Source organism: Babylonia areolata, chromosome 9 (genome assembly GCF_041734735.1).
Source record: "Babylonia areolata isolate BAREFJ2019XMU chromosome 9, ASM4173473v1, whole genome shotgun sequence".
Lineage (NCBI taxonomy): Eukaryota > Metazoa > Mollusca > Gastropoda > Neogastropoda > Buccinidae > Babylonia > Babylonia areolata.
In genome coordinates, this window is record NC_134884.1 from 32,063,958 (window position 1) to 32,088,622 (window position 24,665).

The 24,665-nt window shown below is 38.9% G+C and overlaps 1 protein-coding gene across 1 annotated transcript in view; it reads left to right on the plus strand.

The window, feature by feature from the left end:
• LOC143285396 (piezo-type mechanosensitive ion channel component 1-like) overlaps positions 1-24,665 on the plus strand; it is a 213,963-nt gene that overhangs the window by 82,075 nt on the left and 107,223 nt on the right. The window contains exons 7-11 of the mRNA XM_076592641.1: positions 118-277; positions 3,242-3,358; positions 9,578-9,616; positions 14,582-14,620; positions 21,793-21,846. Coding sequence (XP_076448756.1) covers positions 118-277; positions 3,242-3,358; positions 9,578-9,616; positions 14,582-14,620; positions 21,793-21,846 — 409 coding nt within the window. The remainder of the gene's footprint in view (positions 1-117; positions 278-3,241; positions 3,359-9,577; positions 9,617-14,581; positions 14,621-21,792; positions 21,847-24,665) is intronic.

A 24,665-nucleotide genomic window follows, 5' to 3' on the forward strand; every position in this document is an offset into this window, starting at 1 on the left:
GAATCGGTAGCGTAAGCAGCACTGACTTGAAGTTGCGTACCTTGTGAATGGAGAGAGTTACCACTCTTTGCTATTTGTTAAACGTGTATTCCCTTCCCTTGTTTCTGGCGGCTCCAGACTGCTGGGCCTGACGGGGATCATCCAGACGAACTGCGCGCGGGTGTACGAGGTGGATTTCTACCCGGGCGTGCGGTGGATGGCCTTCGTCAACCCTGGGGTGCTGCTGCTGCTCTACTGGGTGCTGGCTGTGGAGACTCGCTACTGGTACAACACCAAGGTGGGGTCCTGTCTGGAGGTGGGGGTGGTCGTGGGGAGGGAGGGGATAAGGACTGACAGTAGTGGGTTTTTGTGTGTGTGTGTGTGTGTGTGCACAGAGATTTTCTTAGGAGAGAGAGAGAAACAAACAAACAAACAAACAACAACAAAATAAGAAAACATCTTGTGTTGTGATGTGATATGATGTGATGGTTTGGGTTGGGTTGGGTTGGGTAGGGTAGGGTAGGGTAGGGTAGGGTAGGGTAGTGATGTGTTGTGTTGTGTTGGGGACAAAGAAAGGTTTGGTTTTTTTTTTTTTCTTTGTTCCTGGAGACCTGCTGCTGGTACAACACCAAGATGGGTCTTGTATCTTGAGGGGATGGTGGGGAGGGAGGGGTGGGTAATAAGGACTGTCAGTGATGGTTTTTTTTTCTCTGTGTGTGTAATTGTATTTGTATTACTTTTTTGTCACAGCAGATTTCTCTGTGTGAAATTCGGGCTGGTCTCTCCCCAGGGAGAGCAAATCGCTACACTGACAGCGCCACCCATTTTTTTGTTATGTTTTTTTCCTGCCTGCAGTTTTATTTGTTTTCCTATCCAAGTGGATTTTTTCTACAGAATTCCAAGGACAACCCTTTTGTTGCCGTGGGTTTTACATGCGCAGAATGCATGCTGCACATGGGACCTCAGACCATCGTCTCATTCGAATGACTAGCGTCCAGACCTCCACTCAAGGTCTGGTGGAGAGGGAGAAAATACTGGCGACTGCCGGTGTGATTCGAACCAGTGCGCTCAGATTCTCTCGCATCTTAGGCAGATGCGTTTTCTTCTGGGCCATCACTCAACACCGTGAGTGTGTGTATGTGTGCACAGATTTTCTTAGGAGAGAGAAAAAACCCCAAAACTTCTTGTATTGCGTCGTAATGTGATGTGATGTGATGTGATGGGTTGGGTTGGGTTGGGTTGGGTTGGGTTGTGTGTGTACTGTTGTGTTGTGGACAGGGAAAGGTTTTTTTTGTGTGTTCCTTTCTTTGCTCCTGGAGACTCGCTACTGGTACAACACCAAGGTGGGGGTGGAGGTAGGGGGAGGGGGAGGGGTAGGGGATAAGGACCGATGGTGCTGTTTGTTTTGTGTATGTGTGTGTATGTGTATGTGTGTATGTGTGAACAGATTTTCTTAGGAGAGAAAAGAAAAAAACAACTCAACAACAATCAACAACAGAACAACTTCTTGTGTTGTGTTGTGTTGTGATGTGATGGGTTGTTTTGGGTTGTAATGTGTTGTGTTCTGGTCTGTTGTGTTGAGGACAGCGACATTAATATATATTTTTTTTTTATTTTTTTTTTTTTGTTTATTCCTGGAGACTTGTTACTGGTATAACACCTGAAGGTGGGGTTTTGGGGGGGAGAGAGGTGACAGGCTAAAGAGTGGTGGTGTTTTTTGTTATTGGTGTGTGTGTGTGTGTGTGTGAGTGTGTGTGTGTGTTTGCACACAGGCTGTGTTTAGGGAGTAAAAGAATACTTGCTTGCGTTGTGTTGGTCCTGTGTCCCATGACATTGCTGCCTCCAGTGATCTCCACTGCCACTTTCCATTATATTTCTTGCTGAATCTGTCTCCATTATGAGAGAACAGAAATGATATTTCTTACAGAATCTATCCCTTGTGGGGAGTGGGGAGGGAGAGGGGGGTGTGGGGGGGGTGGTAGAGAGAGAATCATGTCTTATAGATAATCTTCTTGTCTTGTGGGAGAAAGAAAATGAAATCAGTCGGTTTTTATAGAATCTGTCTCAGAGGGAGAAAGATAACAATTTCTTGTAGTTAGGCATTACTGTTTGTTTGGCATGGTTGGAGTGGTTTTTTTTGGTTTTGTTTTTTTGTTTGTTTTGTTTTGTTTTGTTTTGTTTTTGACAGGATAACATGATTTGTGGTTGTTGCAGTTTGTTGATGGAGAAATATGTGGAAATAATGAGTGTGTGTATGTGTGGAGTAGGGTGTGTGTGTGTGTGTGTCTGTTATGTGCATTGTGTTTATGTGTATGTTTAAAATATACCTACCCTTAATGTCAGTCAGTATTTATTGCTGGAAATCAGTAATTTTGATAGTGTGTTTCTGAGTATGTGTCCCCGAAAAATGGAAAATGTTCAGAAGTGAAATTTGAACTGCTCAGTTTCTTCTGCCTTAAACGCTGATCTGTTCTGGGAATTCATTTACCAAAAGCCCTAACAGTTCTTTAATTTATTTATTAATTTTTTTTACGCATCTGTCTTTTTGTTTTCTCTGAAAATTATGCTGTGTTCATGATTTGAGTGATTTTTTTCCCCTGAAAACAGAACGATGGGGTCGACATATCTGTGTGTATGTTTGTGTTATGATTATGTGTTGTGTATGGTTGCGAGTGTGTTTGTGTGTACGTATGTATGTATGCATGTGTGATCAGATTTTTGTTGAAGATTGAGAAAAAGAAAAAGCTATATGAGTTAGATTAGTTTGTAAAATTGGATCATCTTTTTTCCTCCAGAACTGATACAGATATGTGATTGTTAGATATAGCAAGGAAGGAATCTTTGTATGCATAGAAGTGAAAAATTATATGAAAATTCATCTTTGATGAAAACATTCATTGCTGTGAAAAGGGAGCTTCTGTACAGAAGCCTGATTGTCAGAGATTTGTATAGATCCATTAAAGTGAACGAGTGTGTGTTACAAACATAAGCGTGTGTACCAACATGTGTATGTGTGTGTGTGTGTGTGTGTGTGCGGGCATGCATGTGTATGTGTGTGTGTGCGGGCATGCATGTTTGTGGGTGTGTGCATGCTTGTTAACATGTGCATACATATGTGTTTGCCAACTTTTTAATGGCTTGTACCAGTTGTGGGCACTTTTTTTTTCTTTTCCGAACTGTGTGTGCATGTGTGCTTATCAAATTATGTGTTTGCTTTTTATCTGCATGCATGCAACATGTTTTTGTTCTTACGATACGACAGGACCTAACCTCAGAAGAGATGTTGGCGGGCTCGCTGGGCGTCACCCACAAGCAGCGGAAGCGCAGGCGACCAATGAATGCAGAGCGGCAGGTATCCGCCAGCAAGGATCTGGATGAGGTTTGGTGGAGTTATGTCCCATACTTGTTGTCTCACCAGGGGGCATCAGAGTCGCATTTGTTGTGCATAGTGTCGTCGTCGTTGTCATTGTTGTTGTAGCATGCTTCGGTACCTACCACCTCCAACCTTTTATTCTATTTTTATTTATTTATTTATTTTTGTTGTTGTTGTTGAGTTTGCTGTACGGTACACTGGCGTGTCTTTCTAATCCATTCTGCGGTGTAACTAAAAGAGATAACGGGATGTGAGAAGAATATTGACACAAGCTTGATTTTTCTCTTGGTGGAACTAATCCAAACCCACATCATTGCCCAAAAGGTTTCTGCAGCCTGAGCTTTTTTTTCTTCTTTTACTTCATATGTGGGCTGCAACCCCCACGTTCACTTGTATGTACATGAGTGGGCTTTTACGTGTATGACTGTTTTTAACTGGCCATGTAGGCAGCCATACTCTGTTTTCAGGGGGTGTGCATGTTGGGTATGTTCTTGTTTCCATAACCCACTGAACACTGACATGGTTCACAGGATCTTTAACGTGCGTATTTGATCTTCTACTTGTGTATACACACGGATGGGCTTCAGGCACAAGCAGGTCTGCATGTATGTGGACCTGGGAGATTGGAAAGATCTCCACCCTTTATCCACCAGGCGCAGTCACCGAGATTTGAATCCGGGAACCCTCAGTTTGAAAGTCCAACACTTAAACCTGTTGGCTATTGCGCCTGTCATTTTATATTTTGTTTCTGATTGATGAATTTCCATGTTTATAGTATAATTGTCTAAAACAGTAAAAGACAAAATTAAAAGCAAAATGGCTGCAGACAACTTGAAAGGCAGTTCCTGTTTCCTTTTTATTTTTTTTTTTTTTTACATTGGTAAAAGAAGATGGTTGGTTTCTTAGCAAAATGAAGAGTGCCCCAACTTTTTTTTGGTGGTGTGCGCGGTGTGTGTCTGTGCATCCCTGTAGCGTGTGCATTATTTATAGCGCGGGCTGATAGACAGTACGGCCTCTGTCCTCGAGGGGCTCTAACGCCGCTTTGTCTGCATGGCTTTGAACCGGTAAGTGTCTTGAGACCGAGTAACACAGGGCTGCCGCAGTTTTTTTTGTGCATGATTTATATGGATCCCCTCCCCCCCTCCCTTTTTTTTGTGTGATAACCTGTTAGGAGGAATGGAACTATGGTTTTCACTCTGTGTTGGTGTGTGTGTGTGATTTTATTTATTTCATTCATTTATTTACTCGTACATCTGTTATTTTTGGGGTGGGGGGTCTTGTTTTGTTTAGTTGTTTTATTTGCAACCAAGTGTTGTTTTCTTGCGATCTAGGTGGATGATGGGGTTTGTGTTGTTCTTCACTGCTGAGCACTTCTGCTAACTGGTTTTTGTTGTTCCTGTGTGTAGTTGTGTATGTGTAGTCGTCTCTCTCTCTCTCTGGGTGTTGTCTGTGGTGTAAAATAGTACCCGGCACTGTCATATTAATTCATGCAACTCACTCATGTTGTCTGTTTTCATTGTTTCTCACTCTGTGTAGCACTGGCATAACGGGGGAATTATGGTTTAAAAGAAAAGTCATTGCATGCTATATATACATTCTTTTTTTTTTTTTGCAAGGACAGGTTTGCTTCATTGGTAGGGCACGGAAATGGATTACACTTAGCCAGATTAAAAATTACCGATTATTATCAAGAGATTTAAGAGTTAATTTAACTAGGATTGCAAGGGGGCTTGGGAGTGGTGAGTGGGGGGGGGGGGGGGGGGTTCTTTATTTTTTTTTTCTTGGTTTAAAAAAAAAAGAAAAAAAAGGAAGATTATTTTTTAAAGGAAGATTTCATTATTATTTGAAAAACTTTACACAACATTTATACATGTATATTATGTCTGGAGCTCCATGCAGGTTCTATTTCAGTGAACACTGTTATCGAAAACTGTTGTTTAGCACTGCAGCCCATGCAGTTGAGCAGCTTGGAGCCATTGTCTGCATTGTCTTGTATTGTCATACATGTTGCATTAGTATATTTTGTTGAATCAAACCTGAACCCCCAGCTTCAACCTCTGCGGCTTATACAATGATGTGGCTTATTTGCGGATTTTAACGATCCCGGGAGTGTCACGTTCTCGTCTATTCTTTGCTGCCCTTCAACTCACCAAAATCATGATTTCTGTCCATGAATTTTTGGATGAGCTTCAGGATAGTGTGCTAACTGTTCACATTTTATAAATCAAATCTGCACACATTAAAGCTTTCAGCTTTCAGTTCTACTCTGCTATGTATTCAGTGTGAAGGCAAGTGGCCACGTTCTGATGGGGGTACAGACTGAAGTCCACACAGACATATCAGCAGAAGTTAAAGAAGCACATCAAGTCAATAGAGATGGTAAGCAGATCAGAAGAGGTGTGTGAGAATGAGGAAAATGAAGAGTTTCCTCGAGGACGCAGCACATGTCGAAATACGTGTGGCCTTGAACCCTTTATCACAGGTGAGCACTGGATGAGAAGCCCTGTTCCTGACCAATGCTGCCACGACACGCTCCTCCCCTAATTCTGCCATCCCCCCTTTTTTTTAATATATATAATTTTTTTTTTTTTTTAATAAATAAAACCGTTTTAGGACAGAAGTAAAGAAGGAAGGGAATGAATAAAAAAGAAAAAAAGAAAGAAAAAAGAGTTGGTTGTGATTCTGTGCAAGTCTTCTTCAAGTCAGAGGCAGGCAACAAGGGTTTTGCCGACAGTCACTCCCACCCACACCACCCATTCAGACAGCTTGTGATATTCACAGTCAAAGCCATACACACACACACACACACACACACACACACACACACACACACACACACACACACACACACACACACACACACACACACACACACAACACAACACAACACAGCACACACACAGCTAGGAGTTCAAGATGCATATTAGTGAGATGGTAGGCAGTGTGGAAAAGATGCCTTTAAATAGACTTTTTTAATTTTTTTACGTAAAATAACTCATTTCCTTTTTCTTTCCTTTTTATAACTTTTTTTTCATTTCCAATTTTGATTACACATATACAGTTATACAGTTGACATAAGTACTTATATATATATATATATATATATATATATATATATATATATATGAAAAGACTTTTTAAGTCACGCCAAGAGATTCATTAAACTGAACTGGAGCATCCATGTGACCGAAATGAAAAGGAAAAAGTTTGTTCCATACTGATGGATGAATATAGGAGAAAGAGCACTGACTTTGATGGCAGTTTAAAAAAAAAAAAATCTTTTTCAAAATACTGATGATTCCCGTTCTGAGCTGTCCTGGGAGTTCTGGGGAATTTTTCTGGTTACCCCCTTTCACTGCACCTTTTGCATTGTCACTCCATGGTTTGAGCATGCTGAAGAAAGACTCTGTGATTGAGAAGGAAGAGTTGACAGCCAACGAGAATGAGAATCAGTGGAACCATTCTGAAAGGGATTAGTGGGTTTAGAAAAAAAAATGTTTAGCATGTAGGAAACATGATCCTGTACTTTAAAAAAAAAAAAAAAAATAAATAAATTTTTCTTTGCAAACTTTTCCTTTTCATTATTTATTTTCATTTCAAAAGAATACAGTTTTCAAAAAAAAAAAAAACAAAAAAAAAAAAAAAAGAGAGAGAGAGAAGTTTTGAATACACACAAATTTCCATGAAAGAAATAAGATTTTTTTTTTTTCATTTTCATTTTTATTTGTATGAAATTACAACATCTTGGTGAAGGATAATAACAATTTTGTTTTAAAAGTGTTTCACTTTGTACTGTTTTTAGGATCAGTATCTGATGTCGTTTAAGAAAAAAAAAAAAAAAAAATTTTCTATGTGCAGTTGCTGTTGTAAATCGCTTTTAGACAGGATGTATGGAAAATATCAGCGCCTCCCGCTTCTGTAGCTAACTATTGTTTCGTTGTTTTGGTATCGCTAGTTTCTTTTTGTGCGTTGTATGAATGTTGTGCTTGTAGAGCATATGTGGATAGCTTTTTTGTCTGTATCAGTGTAGTAATTGTTAATGGGAAACCCTTTGCTGCATGATTGATACGTAGTTGTGTTCGGTCACTTGAGAAATGTAGAAAGGCATGTGTCTCTCCCTCTCTTTTAATTCTTTTTTTGTTTCTTTGTTTGTTTGTTTGTTTAATTTTATATGGGAACAAATTATTGGAGAGATATAGAAAAACATTTTATCTGTAGGTATGAATATATAAAATGCAGGTGGTACATTTGAAATTCAAGGAGGGATTAAAAAGATTTTTTTTTTGGTTTTATTTTTATTTCATTTATTTTACTTCATTTTTATTCCATTCTGTTCTGTTCTTTTTTATTTTTTATTTTATCAAATTGTATTGATAAAGAGGACAAGTGAAAGGAAGATTGGGATGTCCATATTTTTTTTTATTCATACCTGTGGAATTCTTTCATTGTGAGTGAAAAAAAAAAATCGGGTAGTGTATTTGTTTTTTTGTTGTTGTTGAGTTTTATGTTCCCTCTCTTACCCATAGCATCTCCACTAATTTAGCAGTAACTTTCTCCTTGAGAACTAAGTGTAATTGGATACTGACATTAGCAGATGTCTGAAAATTTTATGTCAGTTGAAAGGGGGAAAAAAAATCAACATTTTCAGATGAGGGGAAAGGGATAGAAACATCCAAATTTATTTTGTTGTTGTTGATTTTTTTCGCCAAAATGACACAAGACTGCAGCTAAAGAAGGAGGGCAAACAAAACATTTGAACTGAGTTTGTCATATACAACACATATATGGACAAACTGGAGGACTCGCAAGGATGCACCAAAATGTCTGACTTTTCTGAAGCTGAAGTGCATTTGTTTTGGAGACACATTGGATGTGCAGAATCCTTTTCTTGATGGATGAACAGGGAATGAATGGATAAAAAAAAACACAAAAAAAAACAACAACCCAACAAAAAAAACCCATAAAACAAAGGAAGGAAATGGCACAGTCTGTTTTTCTGCAGTGCGAGACAAATGTGATTGACAAAAAAAAAAAAAAAAGGAAAAAAAGAAATGCTGAAATCATCTGTTCTGAGATATTTCAAGAATTAGTCGTTTTCGGTCTCAAGGACACAATTTTAGGCTGTGTCACAACTTTTTGTACAGAATAAGAATAAACAGCATTTAATTTTTGTCTGTCCAGTATGTTACACTTTTTGTAACATGTCTTGCCAAATCCCTTTCTTGCTATACCGAAACACATGGATGAGACAGGGTGTGCTTAAGCGCTTGTGCAGGAAATGACCACTGTGTAGAAAGGGGAATTTGCATGTGGGGGAGATGGGAATCGGCAGTGTTTTGAAAATGATCTGTTCATAGTATGGGGACGGTGGAGTTATTAGTGAATGAAGAAGAAGGGGGTGGGGGGGGCGGGGAGTTGTTAAGGGACATATAACTTTGCACACTTTGCAGATGATTAAAAAGAAGGAGCGGAAGAATGAAGAAAAGCTTTTGTCATGAGACACTGAGGTTGTCTCATCAGGCATGATGGCTGCTGCTGTGGTGAGCTTTGCATTGGACATGACAGTTGATGGAATAATACAGGGTTGGCACAGGGTCATGGAAGTCTGGAAAAGTGTTGGAAAAATGAGAGAACCATTTCTAGGGCTGGAAAAGTGTTGGAAAAATGAGAGGACCATTTCTAGGGCTGGAAAAGTGTTGGAAAAATGAGAGGACCATTTCTAGGGCTGGAAATAGCCTTGGAAAAATGAGAGAACCATTTCTACTGCTGGAAAAAGCTCTGGAAAAAAACATGTTTTGCCTTCAGTATTTTGAAAAAGTCTTGGAATTGATATAAAACCTTGACCAGTATGATACAGTGAAGAGCTTAATTGCATAAAAAACAAAAAAACAAACAAACAAAAAACAAGCAAAGAATAAAAAATGAAAAAAACATGATGCAAACTGAACATCAACACTGGAATATGTGCTTGTCTCTTTTTCTCATTGGCGTAGCAAACAAATTTTGGATTTAGTCTGGCTTTATGTTTTGTTTGGTAACTTTTTCAGTCTGGTCGGGGGGGAAGTATGGAATTTTGTTTGGTCATATCTGTTGTGGGAACCCTGACAATCAACAGGCATGCCGTGAGTTCATCTTATGAAAATATCTGTTTTAAGAGTGATAGCCCAGAGTGGTAGGTTTTTCGACACATGCGTTGATTTGTTGTATGACCTTCTGTGTGTACAGTGGGAGATAGACACCCCGCAGCGCACAATTGATAGCGAGGTACGGTATTCTTCTTCTTCAGCCATGAGTGCTCGCTCCGTCTCTGCATTTTGGCAGTGCAGTGCAGATTGTGTTGCCTGCACTCTTTGTTGGCATGCTGATTGAAACGGAATGTTGATTAACCAAGAAAGATATTCTTCATAGAAAAAAATGTTACTTCCAGTGTAAATTAACAACAGTGTGTCGTCAGTAGGCATGTTTAGCAAAAACTCCCATCTGTATACATGAATAGTTGGTATAGTTGACCTGCCCTTCCCTTATTTGTTATTAATTGATCCCCTCTCCCCATTTTTTATATAACCAAAAACAGTTTGTTGTTAAGATTAGGAGTGAATTCTGTAGTTTTGGTGATCAGTTCCTTTAGCCTGATAATGTTCGGGTTAACTTTGATCCACACTTTCTAGGAGAAGCCTCCTGAGAACGCATGTGCCTAACCATAGTACCTCTGACATTGATTAGAAATGCAGCTTTTATTCTTGAATTGTTGAAGAGCTCAGCATACTTCTTCTTCTCAGTTGAAGAACTGTGTGTTTAACCCTTCAGAGTCAAACTGTCTGTAAGAGTTGATTCCTCTTCGTGTGTGTGTGAGGGGGGGTTTAGTATAATTGTAGAATAGGCTAAAAGCTGCTCTAACACTAAGCCTGTTTTCTGCTGAAGGTGAACTTGCATCTTGATGGGTCTGATGAAATGGGGTTGTCTGCAGCCGTCAAGAACTCTTAAGATTTTCAGTGATCCCAGACTGTGAGATCTTTCTCTTAGTGATGGCGCTGGCTGATGGTTGAAATGAATGTGTGTGTGCGTGCGTGTGTGCGTGCGTGCATGCATTGTGGAGGGTGCTGTCCTGATGGGACACACAAGCTGGCTGTCCCTGAAGGGCTGCTTTGCTGTAGGGTGTTGGTCACTTCATCTTCGTCTTGTTGAAACCAGGCTCCATCCTGCAGTTTCGTTTTCAGTTTCAGTTTCAGTTTCTCAAGGAGGCATCACTGCATTTGGACAAATCCATATATGCTATACCACATGTGCTAGGCAGATGCTTGACTAGCAGCATAACACAAATTAATGCACTAAGTCAGGCCTTGAGCACTTGCATAATGTTTATTTACCAATCCGAGTTGATTTCTTCCACAGAATTTTGCCAGAGGTAACAACCCTTTTGTTGTCGTGGGTTCTCTTTCAGTGCGCCAAGTGCGTGCTGCACACAGAACCTTGTTGGGCTTATTGTCTCATCCGAATGACTAGAACGCCCAGTTTGATTTGGCAGTCAAACTTGGAAAGAAAGGGCCTATTTCTACGATTGCCAGAAATGGATGATGTTGGCGACGCGTTCAGCAGTGCAGCAACCCCGCGACCACACCTTGTTTAGGGACCAGTGTGGCAGGAACAGTTGTTCAGTGCTGCTGAGTGGGGTGGCTGAAAGTTCATGTATCACACTGAAAAGTGTGACATGCAAATTAGAGAGAAAAGCCTTTCATGTGTGCGCATCTGCAGAAGATGAAACACACATATTAAAGATCCCTTAAAATCCGTGTCCAGCATTCAGTGGGGTTATTATACCCAGCATGCACACCCCCTGAGGAAAACAGGAGTAAGGTTGCCTGCCCATGTGGTGGAGGTAAAGACGGTCATACACATAAAAAGTTCATTCGCACATACCAGTGAACCGGAGTTGCAGCCCATATGAAAGCCAAAGAGGAAGGAGAAGAATAGAGAAAAGCTTGCTATGCTGGAAACTTCTTCTTCTTCTTCTTCTTCTGTGTTTGTGGGCTGCAGTTTTCCACTTCCACTTGTATGCACAAGTAGGCTTTTACTTGCATGACCGTTTTTTTACCCTGACATGTATTCAGCCGTTCTTCATTTTCGGGGGTCTGTTGGAAACTATGTTAAGAGAGGAAAAAAAAAATTGGTGGTTTGGTCTGTATTCATCTCACTGCTGCAGTCTTGACAGTTGGAGGAGAGGGGGGGGGGGGGATAATGCTGTTTTGAGAATAAAGAAGCTTGTTGACAGGTACATGCTTGTTGAAATGCTTGTAGATGTTGTTGGCTAGACTATTTTTCACACGTTTTGCTTCGTAGTCTGGCTTTAGGATTTCTCAGGATTCTTTTTTAGTGTCACAGAAATTTGTGTTGTGATTTTAACACTCAGTGTTGTGTGTGTGTGGGTGGGTGGGTGGGGGTGGGGGGGATGGGCAGGGTTTGGGAGGGGTGTGGGGGTGGGGCTGGGTGTGTGTGTGGGGGGGTGCATGGAAATCAGTTCTAGTTGTGATAAAAGAATCACTTAGTTCAAGCGGAAATCAGCTTAAGCACCTTTCTTAAGACTTGATCTGAAGTCTGTGTGTTATCATTGACACAGAGGACTAGACCTGCTCTAAAACATTAGTAAGCTACATTGGTAGAATACACTTGACACTTGTGTGTGCACATGCGCGCTCACATACACACGTGTGCGCACACACTCTCTCATAAACACACACACACATACACACATACATGGATTACAGACTGAGTTATACACACACAAGTGCACACACACATGTACACACACGCACACACACACTCACACACACACACACACACACACACACACACACATACATATACACATACACACATACATACATATATATATGCATGCATTATGAACTGAGTCGACAGTGACATTCAGAGCTCAGCTGATCACTATATTTGTATTTCTTGTCCTGTGTCTTGTAAAGCGTCAGGTTTCATGACATTCTTTTCTATTCTATTCTCACATCTTAGCCCTTTTCTATTCTATTTTCATACACACTCACACAGAGCTAGAAACAGGATTCTTCAGATCACCATAAGTATCATCAAGTCAGTGAGGTGCTTGGAAGTCGACAGTTGGTCAGATACAGGTATTTGTATTTGCATTTCTTTTTATCACGACAGATTTCTCTGTGTGAAATTAGGGCTGCTCTCCCCAGGGAGAGCACGTCGCTACACTACAGCGCCACCCATTTTTTTGTATGTTTACCTGCGTGCGGTTTTATTTGCTTTTCCTATCGAAGTGGATTTTTCTACAGAATTTTGCCAGGAACAGTCCTTTTGTTGCCGTGGGTTCTTTTATGTGCGCTAAGTACAAGCTGCAGACGGGACCTCGGTTTATCGTCTCATCCGAATGACTAGCGTCCAGACCACCACTCAAGGTCTAGTGGAGGGAGAGAAAATATCGGCGGCTGAGCCGTGATTCGAACCAGTGCGCTCAGATTCTCTCGTTTCCTAGGCAGGACGCGTTACCTCTAGGCCATCACTCCACATGCAGGTATTTCCTCACACTCAGACACATGGCAGTCCACAAGAGAGCTGCAGGGTTCACACACACACACACAAAAGCTATAAAGACCAGTTCATGAAAGCAGGTATGTTTTCATCAATATGTTTTTAAGAATCAAGTGATGATTAAAGTTATGATGACTACTTAATTATCATGGTCTACCACTACCTTCTCAATGAACTCACCAAACAGCTGTTTCAGGTACACACGTGCACCATGAACTGTTTGGAAAATGCGTTTGAAAAATTGGATGTTTCAGCCAAGTATTGTGTTATTTAGTGGTTTTTAAACGATGGCTGCGGTTGTTGTTGTTTTTCAATGGAAAGTTATGGAAGTGTACTAGCATGCAAGAAAGCACCTCTGGCTATGAGTGATGTTCATTACATTTGTTGCATACACCACCATTTGCCCTCCCCCCCACCCCCCTTCCCTTCCCCTCCCCCCAAAAAAATTAGTTTCATTTGACCATGCCACCCCCTACCCCTCCTGCCCCCAACCCTTCGTGCCCCCCCCACCCCCCCCCAGAAGAAAACTACAAGTACCTAAGTGGTCCTGAACTTTTTTGTGTTTGTGTGTGTGAACCCTTTACTACTGGCTCTCGTTATGTGGCAATGTCTGTTGTTAGTAGATACGGTATGTTGTTAGTAAATACCACCAGAAGTTCTAAACGTTACATCAACTGATGAACCCTTTCCGATTTGCTGTTGTCAACAAATACCTTCAGGATTTCTGAATGACGGTCAACTGATGTATTTTCCCCTACCTACTGTTCTACTCCTCTTAGCGTGGCTGTTTCTCATGTCTGTTACCATAGAACTTTTTTTTTTTTTTTTTTTTTTTTTAAAGAAGAAAAAAGAAAAGAAATGAAAAATAGAAAAGAAAGAAGCAAGTTGGTTATGTCATGCATGTAAGCAGTGAAGGCATTGCTCATGTGTGTGTGTTTGACTGCGTGCCACGGAAACGCCATTCATCCTGATGCAATAATGATAACAATAAAAGTATTTGTATATTGGGCTGAATCTTGTGCAGAGACAAGTCAAAGTGCTGACACGCCAGTCATTCACGTGAATGCTTAACTCTTGATTTAGACAGATGAAAGATGAAAAAAAATTTAAAACACATGTGAATAGAAAGTTAAAGAAACAGTAGACCAGAAAGAAAAGGTAGGAGTGAAGGATGGTTTGGGGAGGGGTGGGAGATATTTTGGAAAGAGGTAACTCTTGACTCAGAGGGATGAAGACAGAGCTAAATACATCCATGTAAACAATGATTTCTGACGACAAAAGTTCAGTGATCAGAGTGAAACTTGTCCTATTTAAATGAGTGAACCTTCAAACCTGCAAGAGAATGGTACTCTGTTGTGTTATACCAGAGTTAACTTTCAGAACCTGCAAGAGAATGGTACTCTTTGTTACACCAGAGTGAACTTTAGAACCTGCAAGAGAATGATTCTCTTTAGTGTGACACCAGAGTAAACTTTAGAACCGGCAAGAGAAGGATTCTCTTTAGTGTTACACCAGAGTGAACTTTAGAACCTGCAAGAGAATGATTCTCTTTAGTGTTTCATCAGAGTGAACTTAAAAAGAACCTGCAAGAAAATTATTCTCTTTAGCGTTACCACCACCATGAGTGAGGTTTTCTTTCTATATTCATTTGCCTTTTGTGAACAGTGGGGCATTGAGACACCGCAGCGCTGTATCGATAGCGAGGTACGGTATCATGAGGTGGATTTTTTTTATCTTCTGCATGGCGTGCTGTGCTACGATACGACAGTCTGTCAGATCATAGTTTGCAGCAGAATCTGATGAGAGAGACAAAGAGAGGCATGATGTGTTGATGATGAAGGAGGCATGATGTACCCCAGCGTGAATTGTGAACATGGGGAGGGGGTTGGTTGGAAGTGAACACTACACCAGTTCAGTTCAGTTCCGTCACATTGAAGACATGAGTTTGTTGATGTATGCAGTTCCAAACTCACACCCCTGCATATCATATCACACATGGACACACACATATACACTTTCACACATACACACACCCATGTGCGTTTGCGCGCACACACACCCATGCACGCGCGCACGCACACACACACACACACAGAGGAAAAGATTGTACAATGGTTAGATGGTGCAGCACTCCTTTGCATTTTCTTTTAATCACCTGTAGTCCTGACAGTTTCCAGTAACATAAACACAGACCTCTCATGTTTTCATTTCTCACTTGGCATGACATGATATATTTATACGTTTTCTTGTAAGTGCGTGTGCGTGTGGAACAATAATCCATTAGTACATGAAACAAACCTTTGAAATCAGCATGATATGTCTCCTGTGTCCGTAGTCATTGTCATACATACAGAGCTGTTTCTTTCTTCTGTCAGACTGAGAATGGCATGATATACCATAGCAGCTTCTGACTGAATTATTCTCACCATGAAGTTTCTGTGTCAGTAGTTTTGGTTTCTCATTTGACTAAAGCATGTCGGCAACATCTTCTTGCCAAAGTGTACTCTGTTTGGACTGTTTTCTCTTTTCGTTTTTCTTCGGAGTAAAAACTTGAAATCGTTTGTCTGCAGATTTTGTCAGCAAATTGTGTTATTAACAATGGCCAAAAAGCCAAACCCATGGGAGATCTTCTTGTTTGACGTTCATCAAACCCATGGAAGATGAGAATAATGACGATATAACTTAACAAGCCATAGCTTATGGATTTATGATTTTTTTTCATGGGCTGACTCTTGGAGATCTCTGCGTTCAGTATCTTTGTGTTGAGTTGCTCTCCAGGCTTAGGCATGGCGCTTCATTGCAAGTATCGGCATACTCAGAATTATTTCTTCAGGCCTGATGCCTCGTTTTAAGGCATTTTGGTGGCACGTTGTTTTCTTCTTCTTCCGCGTATCAGCTGGTTGAACTGTACGCATGATTGTGTAATCATAAGATACAGGCTCAGTCATGCTTTTGGTGGGTTTTTTTTTGCCAGGACTTCTTAATGTATCTCTTCAGGGTTTATGATTAAAGCATGTTGACGACATCTCTTTGCCAAGTATCATCTAACAGATTTCATTTTTTTCTTTTTCTTAATGATATCACTTTATGAGTGAGTTGATTGTGCTTCATGTAACACACACACACACACACACATATGTGTATATATATATATATACATATATATATATATATATCTATATATATATATACACATACATACACATACATACATACATACATACACATACATACATACATGTTTTCTAAACAGCGCTCATGTCAACGTTGATTTCATTAGGACAGTGACAAAATACTGAAGTTGTTGCTTGAGTTTTCTTGCTTGTCAGACAACTTTTCATACCAAAGAACTTATAGAATATATAAACACTGAATAACTTGCCAGCAGGGATAGGTGTTAGAGACAAGTCTTAGAATATATTCTTTGAATATACAGAACATTAAGTAATCGTTTTTCTTTTGTAAAGGTTGCAGGACGAGTCTTTGAATTTATTCTTTGACTTGAGTGTTTTAAAAAAAAAAAAAAAAACAGAAAAAAAACAAACTGGGCTGAAAATTCTTTAACAACAGTTCTTAACCTGAGGTAAAAAAAAAAGAAAAAAAAAGAAGAAAAGAACCCCCCCCCAAAAAAAACAAACAAACAAAAAACAAAAAACAAACAAACAAAAAAAACCAGCAGTACTTAGGCTGAGGTAAAATGGAGAGAAAAAAAAAAGAGAGGAAAATTCTTGGCAGTATTACTTAGGAAGAAAAGATTTGTTTGGATATACCAAGTACGTCTATGACTCTGGAAAAGAAAAAAAAAAAAAAGCACAGAAAATTATTGATGGCATTAGTGGTTTGAGTTAAAAAAAAAATTTTTTTTAATTTTAAGGAAAAAAGGCTTAAGCTTTTGGTTAGTGTATACACACATGTTGACCTGGTGCCGGTGGACATTTTCTCTTTCAGATGATCCCCCTTACCAAGTGGGAGAGAACCACCTACCATTCTGTGAGGACACTGGTTAATCTTTTTTTTTTTTTTTTTTTTTGAAATCTCCCCTTCATTCCAGTCTGACTGTATTCAGAACTTTGTTTTTCTTTCTTGTCGTCTTCTTCACTGTTCATACTGATCACAGAAGCACATTTAACGTCACTGGTATGATGATTTTTTGTTTTTAAGGAGGGGTGAGGGGGTACAGATTATGGGGATGGTTGTTGGTTGTGTGTCACTGGTTGTTGTGATAGACATTTTATATATATGTTCTTACTGCCATATATATATATATATATATATATATATATATATATATATATATATATATATATATATATCTTGGCAGAAAAAAGACATTTGTGTGTGTGTGTAAATGTATTCATACACTTTTTTTTATTTTTATTTATTTTTATTTTTTAAGGTGTTAGTTTCAAGTCAGCTCAGGCACACATGCACACACAGACTTTCCATATGACTAGAATATATATATAAAGAGTAGAAGGCTATAGGAAACCGAAAAGCATGGAATGTAATGAAGAGGTGGTTGAGGCTTTTCAGTGTTAAATCATGGTGCGTGGAGAGGGAGGAGATGAAAAAAAAAAAAGTCTCATCAGGAACAGAACAGTAACAGCAACTATTACAAAATTTCGGATCTCAGTAATGTTCCTGTTCTTGAAACATGTTCATTGAAAAAAAAAAAAAAAATCAAATTCTGTATACAATTTTTTCATAATTTGCTCATTTCATTCTCATCTATTTATCTGTAATCTTTTTCAGGTCTTGCAAAATTTGTTTCTCTCTTGGTAACAATGGAACTTTCAGGATTGATTTACTTTATCAATGCTCTGTTGTTGTTTTTTTACTGATTACAGCAACATTTTTTTTTTCTTGTTGCATTCCAGTCACCATGGTTCATTTTTAACTTCACCTTCTCTGTAATTGTTGGGCAGTTATTAAACAGAATCCTGAATGTCATTTTCTTTCATGCATGCCTTACTCTTACAACACACACCTGATGTATGTAGAAAAAGACAGAGCAGTCAGAGACAAGGTTATGGAAACTTTGGTTTTAGGGGGCAGAATTTTTTTCTTTATGGTAGTTCAAATCGCAGATATAGGGGAAGAGAGAGAGAGAGAGATGGTGGGGAAGGGGGGTGGGGAGTTAAATGAAAAACAATTTATAAATGAAGGTCAGAGTGATGCACACATACTACTACTACTACTACTACTACTATGAATGATGAATTATATAGATACTTTTACTGCACCCATCCTCAGTCAGAGACCAAGCTCTAAACACTTAACAAACTCAGGGTCATTGGCACAACAGGCTGCCTACCTGGGTAGAGCCGACTGACGGCTGCATTGGGCACTCATCATTTGTTTCCTGTGTCATTCATTCAACACAAGTAGTAGTCATACTGCTACTACTACTTATGATAATGATAATATTAATGATATTCATAATGGATACTTATATAGCACTCTGTCCAGAAAACTGCCCCAGGTGCTGTTCAAAACACATGATACCATAATTATGTAACACACTGCATCAAACTCACATATCTCACCAGAATGCGCCCAGCAAACTATACACACGCAAACACAGTGCTTGCATACATACATACATATAAACATGCATTCAGACATACATATTTACATACCAGAATTGTTGTTATCATGATCACAGCAACACTTAATGAAGAGACAACCATTTCAGGGTGTCCCTTTTGTGAACAAAATTGCTGACTGAAATAATGTTCAAAGTTCTCAGTAAGGCTTGTCAGTCAGTTCTTGATCAAACTGATTTTTTGTTTTCTTTTTGTTTCAACTGACATGGAATGTTGTTTGTTTTGCTGGGACGCTAGGTTTCTTTTGCAATGTTTAAAATTTTTTTTTTTATCCATGGTGATGAGGATCGATAGACAGAATCATCGGTCCACTAATCAGGAGATGTTGATTATCAGATAAAACAGAGAGAGGGTGGAGGCGGGGGTGGAGGGGAACAGGGGTCTCCCATCATTCAAGTGCATGGGCTGTGGGTGTCTGCTGCCAAATTTGGGGCTGTGGAATATCATGGTTGGTTGGGATGTCATTCGGTTCCGTCTGTATCCAGTTATACCATCCTGAGCAAACTCTGGAAACTCTGGCACGTGATTTTGTATTGTCCAGCAAAGGTGTGATGGTGGAGATGGAGGTGTATTCTTTTCTGTTCAGCGGCCTCCTCAGTCTGTTGAGAACGTATTCTTCAGGTATCTTGGAATGTTTGTGTTCTGGAAAGATTTGGCCATCCTTTAGTATCTTTCAAGGGTTGTCCCTTTTTGAAATACTGGGATAAAACTTTATGAAATACAGGGATGAAACAAAAATAGCATACCACAGTTGTTGTTTAATTTGGACACAAAGAAGAGGCTGTTATTTCGGAAAACAAGAAGAGAGTGTGCATGTGCTTGATTTGGCCATTACTATAATTGTATGATTCACTAATCTGTGTCTGAAGTTTTGCACTGTCAGGAACCATTGTCTTAACATCTTTTGAAAACCATAGATCACTTAGAGAGAGAGAGAGAGAGAGAGAGAGAGAGAGAGAGAGAGCAATGGAAAATGCAAAAATTTCAGGTTCAGCCTGAGCTGTATAATCAAAAATACTAGAACAAAATGTTGATTTAAAAAAAAATTACAGCAGAATTACAATTGTTGCCATTCATTAAAATTTCAATGGGCTCTTTTGTTACAAAGTGATACTGGTCCTTTTTGTTTCCTTTCAGGGGTGAAACTTCATTATTTAATTTGTACTTTATGCTTTCTATTTTTGGTTTTTATTTGCCTTATATTTGTTTATTTTCAGAGAAAAAAATACTGGTTTATGGATTTTGTTTTGAAAATATAGTCATGAAATCTCTCAGTGCTGCAGATTGCTAGGGAGTCAATACTTCATTATATATCAGTCTGTTTCTACTTTATGTTATCATTTTTTAGTTTTTATTTTCTTTATGATCTTTTTAAAGCAAAAAATCAATGGGATTTTGTTTTGAAAATATGGTCACAGAATCTCTCAGCTCAGCAAGTTGCTTACTTTTTTTTTGTTTTCACTGTTCTGCAGACAGAATATGTTGCTGTAGAATTTATCTGCTTCTGGCTTTTCTTATTAAGCTTTGAATCATGTGGATAATATTTCTGAAAAGTAGATTTACAGCTTTGCTTTTAGGTTGTTGTTTTTTGGGTTTTTTTTGTAAAAAGAGTCATGGGATGATATGTGGATGGAAATGAGTAATGATGACTTGTAAAATAAGGAAAACAGTTGTGGGAACTAACGAAAATGCAGACTGATCACACACACACACACACACACACACACACACACACACACACACACACACACACACACACACACACACACACACACACACTCACTCACAACCTTGATAGCAACAACGTAGGCACAAAGTTTCAAAACTGGTGGTATGGTAATATTTCAGTCAGAAAACGAATGGATTAGTAAGTTCTCTTTCCTGGTTTTTATTCTTCATCAGTCAGTCAGTCAGCCAGATATTTGTTTTTATATTTAATACCTTCATCAGTGTGTGTAGTCCTTTTATACTGTTTCACATTTTTGTTTAATTCGATAGATTGAGCTGTGTGTATGAACTTAACCTCCCCCCCCCCCTTTTTTTGTGCTGTTCTGTCCTGACACTTCCTCACTTTTTAACAATGCATATCTGTTAGTGTACCCCATAGAAACTGAATATTAGAAAATTGTATTATGGAACTGGTCTTAGATTTTTAGTATTTAAAAGACAAAACATGTTTGCTTTTTTTTGTTTTTTTGTTTTAAAGGATACATGTAGGTGTACATACATGAATGCATGCAGACAGTTACATACTGACAAAATCACAGACACACAAAGATGCAGACAGAAATACAGACAGACAGACAGACGGACGCAAGCATGCACGCACGCACACACATTCAGGTGTGCACACTTTTATGCACACACTCACACACACACAAACATGAACAGGCGCGCACGCATTCACACACACTCACTCACTCACATGCTCACACTCTCACTCATTGTCTCTGACATTGCACATGCAAATGCACATGCACACACACTCACACAATACACCCCCCACACCCCATCCCCCACCCCACACACACTTGAACGCTTGCTGCACATGCAGTATACATTTTACCACTTCTACTTGATTTAATACACTAAAAAAACTAAATAACCAGTATTAAGTCATAGATGTGAATCTCAGCCAGTTTTCAAGAATAAAATAAAAATGAGCTTGGTAGAGATTTGTTAGCATTGCCTAGTGTTTGCTATTTCAATGCTTGCCAAAGAAAGGACAGTTTTGATCATGAATCAGTTGAAGTTTTTTCAGAACATGTTTGTAATCACAGAATGCAAGTCTTTTTTTTTCATTTTTTAGTCCGAATAATTTCAATGTTCCAGAGGTAATCATATGAGTTTATTTATTTGAATGTCTGATGATTTTTTTTTTTTTTTCATATTTGTATTTTTGTCTTTTTGACGAAGTTTTATGCACTTTTTTTGGGTGTTCACAGTCAGTCTATACCATTCTTCAGCAACACTGAAGTAGTCATAGAACTTGAATTGATTTTGAATTTTATTTTATTTTTATTTATTTATTTATTTTTTAATATCTTATCAATAGTTGAGTTGAAGGATGCACCTTTTTTTTCTTCCCCCACTTTCGGCAGCTTGTTCATAGACAAGCACCACTCTTTTCTCTCAGAAGAATACAGTAGCAATCACATTTCTTGGTTGCACAGAGTGCCGTAGATGTAGATCAGTTGATTTGTATATATTTCTATATTCATACATATACATGTATGCCTTCTGATGGTGTCGGTGTGGGTGTCGTGACAGACGGGTAGCCTTGTGTTCTCGGGCTCCACCTACGGAGATGATGGAGACGACGAGGTGAGTGCACACTTGTTGGCAAAGGGACTTTATTCATTGAGTGTGTGGTGATTTCTCTCCCTTTTTTTTCTGTATTTTAAAAAAAAACTTTTTTTGTAATGATTTGCACATAAATATATATATTTTTTAAAATCTTGTTTTGTTTTTCATGGTCATTTATTTTTTAATACTTTTTTTGTTTGTTTTTGTTTAGTTTGTATCATCATCATCATCATCATCAATAATCAGTCTTCTTCTTGGCTCAGGTGTAATGACTGATGGTAAATATTGATAATAGTATGATAGTCAGTGATGTTGGACTATGACCACCAGATCAGCAGAGGAGGTAACTGCTGTCCCAACTATTGAGTAAAAGTATTTATTTAAATAAAAGTGCTTTCACACCAGTCATTCACAAAGCAAACACAGCTCTTGAAAGACAGTATGTATCGGTACACTGTGAAATCATTTGGATGAGACGATAAACTGAGGTCCCGTGTGCAGCACACACTTGGCGCGCTGCACTGAAGAAGAACCCATGGCAACATGAGTGTTGTTCGCCGGGGCAAAAAATTTCTTCAGAAATCCACTCTGATAGGTATACAAATTATTTATGCAGGCGATCAAGGCCTAAGTGTGGGTTGGAGTTATGCTGCTGGTCAGGTATCTGCCTAGCAGATGTGGTGTAGCTTTTATGGATTTGTCTGACTGCAGTGACGCCTCCTTGAGAAACAAACTGTGAAGTCCGGTGGAGGTAATTGTTCTAGTGTCAAAATGGTTTTATTGCAAAGAGGGGGTGGGTTTACAATATATCCTACTGTCTAAATGACCTCTGATGTTACCTGAGCCATGAGGTTTTCAACTCTTTTCTCTTCATCGTCGTCATCATTACCATCATCACCATCTCTTTCTTATCATCATCATCATGAACATCATTGTCACTATTATTATTATCATCATCAATGATATCATTTTGAACATCAGTGCCATATCCTTCATTCTGCAACAGTGCTGGTGCTTTGTTTTGTTTTGTTTTGTTTTCATTTTCAGGTATGTTTTGTTTGTGGGTGTCTCTAGTTCTGTGTTTGTGGGATTGTAGGTGATGTCACAAAAGGTGAAAGAAAGATTGTGAAGGATTCATTTGGACTGTCCTGTGTATTCTAGCCTCCATGATATAATATCACAGTCCACAATCCTCATTGGTAAGCATTGGGGACAGCGGAAACTGATGTTATAGAAAAGAGAAAAAGGAAAATGACTACGTCAGCTTAGTCTGGATATTTCCCAGCAGTTATTCTGGTTGCTTTGCTGAGTAATGGATTGGAAGTATTTCTCCTTTCGTTCCGAGATTTGATGTTTGTTCAGGGAATTGGTGGGTCTTGTTATGTTTGTATGTTTGCTGTTTCTTTAATTGAAGGGGAAGGGGGTGAGTGAGGTGAAGCAAGACAAGAGAGAGAGAGACAGAGAGAGAATGAGAGACAGAGAGAGAAAGAAAGAAAATAACAGTGAATGGGACCTTTTTGGAAAACCATAGTTCCATAATATCCTGTCAGTCTGAAGTGGAAATAAAGGTATTTTTAAAAAGAAAGAGAAAGAAAAAAGAAGGTGGTGGTGTACTAAGCGAAGCGTAACAACATTTATGGGACGTAATTCTACTTTACCTTGTTCTAAGTCTGAAATTTTGTGCGTGTGGTGCGTGTATATGTATATATATATGATGAAATGTTATGAGAATATGATATATATATATATATACATATATAAATGTGTGTTTGTGTGTGTGTGTGTGTAATTATCTCCCTTGTGCATGCACATTTCAGTACAATAGATATACCAAGCAATGATTATGCATTTTGGTTTGAAAATGATGGTTGGCTGCTGCAAGCGAATGATTGGAAGAGTGTATGTTCCCGAGCTTTTTCTGATCCTCCTCCTACCTGCTCCCCTCAGCTGTTTCCAAACATGCTAATGTGAACAGAAAATATTCACAAAGAATATGCTGTTTCCCCAGTATAAATAAACCACTATAAACATCTTATTTCTTTGTCATATTGTGTTCATTTTATTGGAATATTGCATGTTGGCATTGAAATAAAGTGCTATAGGAGCATACCCCCAGTTTGAACAACTTGCATGCCTGCGGGAATGCTGTAGAGGGAACTTGATACCCCAGTTAATTTGCTTGAATGATTTTTTTTATTTTATTATTCTTTTTTTAACATGGTTTATGTTGATTAAAGGAATGCATTTTGGGTCTACATGCTAGAGATACATGTTGATGACGATGGGTTTTCGTTTAGAGATTGTAGTGGTGTTGGGTTTAGTTCATTGACCCATAGTGTGAATTTTTATTTATTAAACACGCACTTCATTTCAAACACACCCTTTTCGTTTGGTCTACAGACACGTCTTACATTGTTCCTACTGCATTGGATTCTTTGTCCTCCTTTCCCACTTCAACATGGCTGTGGTGGAAAAGTAATGAAGAAAGTAGTGTGCAGGAAAGGTGTGTGTGTGTGTGTGTGAGAGAGAGTTTGCAGGAAATGTGTTTCGGTCATCATGGGCTCTTTGAAGATTTTAATGGCGGGGGAAAACAGAAAGAAAAAAAGTTGTTGAAATTGCTGCTGGAACTGTGATATTATTTCATATCAATGACTGCCCCATTTGTGCCCCACCTCTCATCAGAGAGAGAAAGAAAACTGCACAAAGACAGAGAGAGGGAGACAGAGAGAGAGAGAAAGAAAGGGAGTGAGAGAATGAACTGCATTTAACTGATAATTAGCTGAAGAGAATTAACACCAAGAAAGAAAAAAAAACCGGAATCGCACGGGAAATGCGTA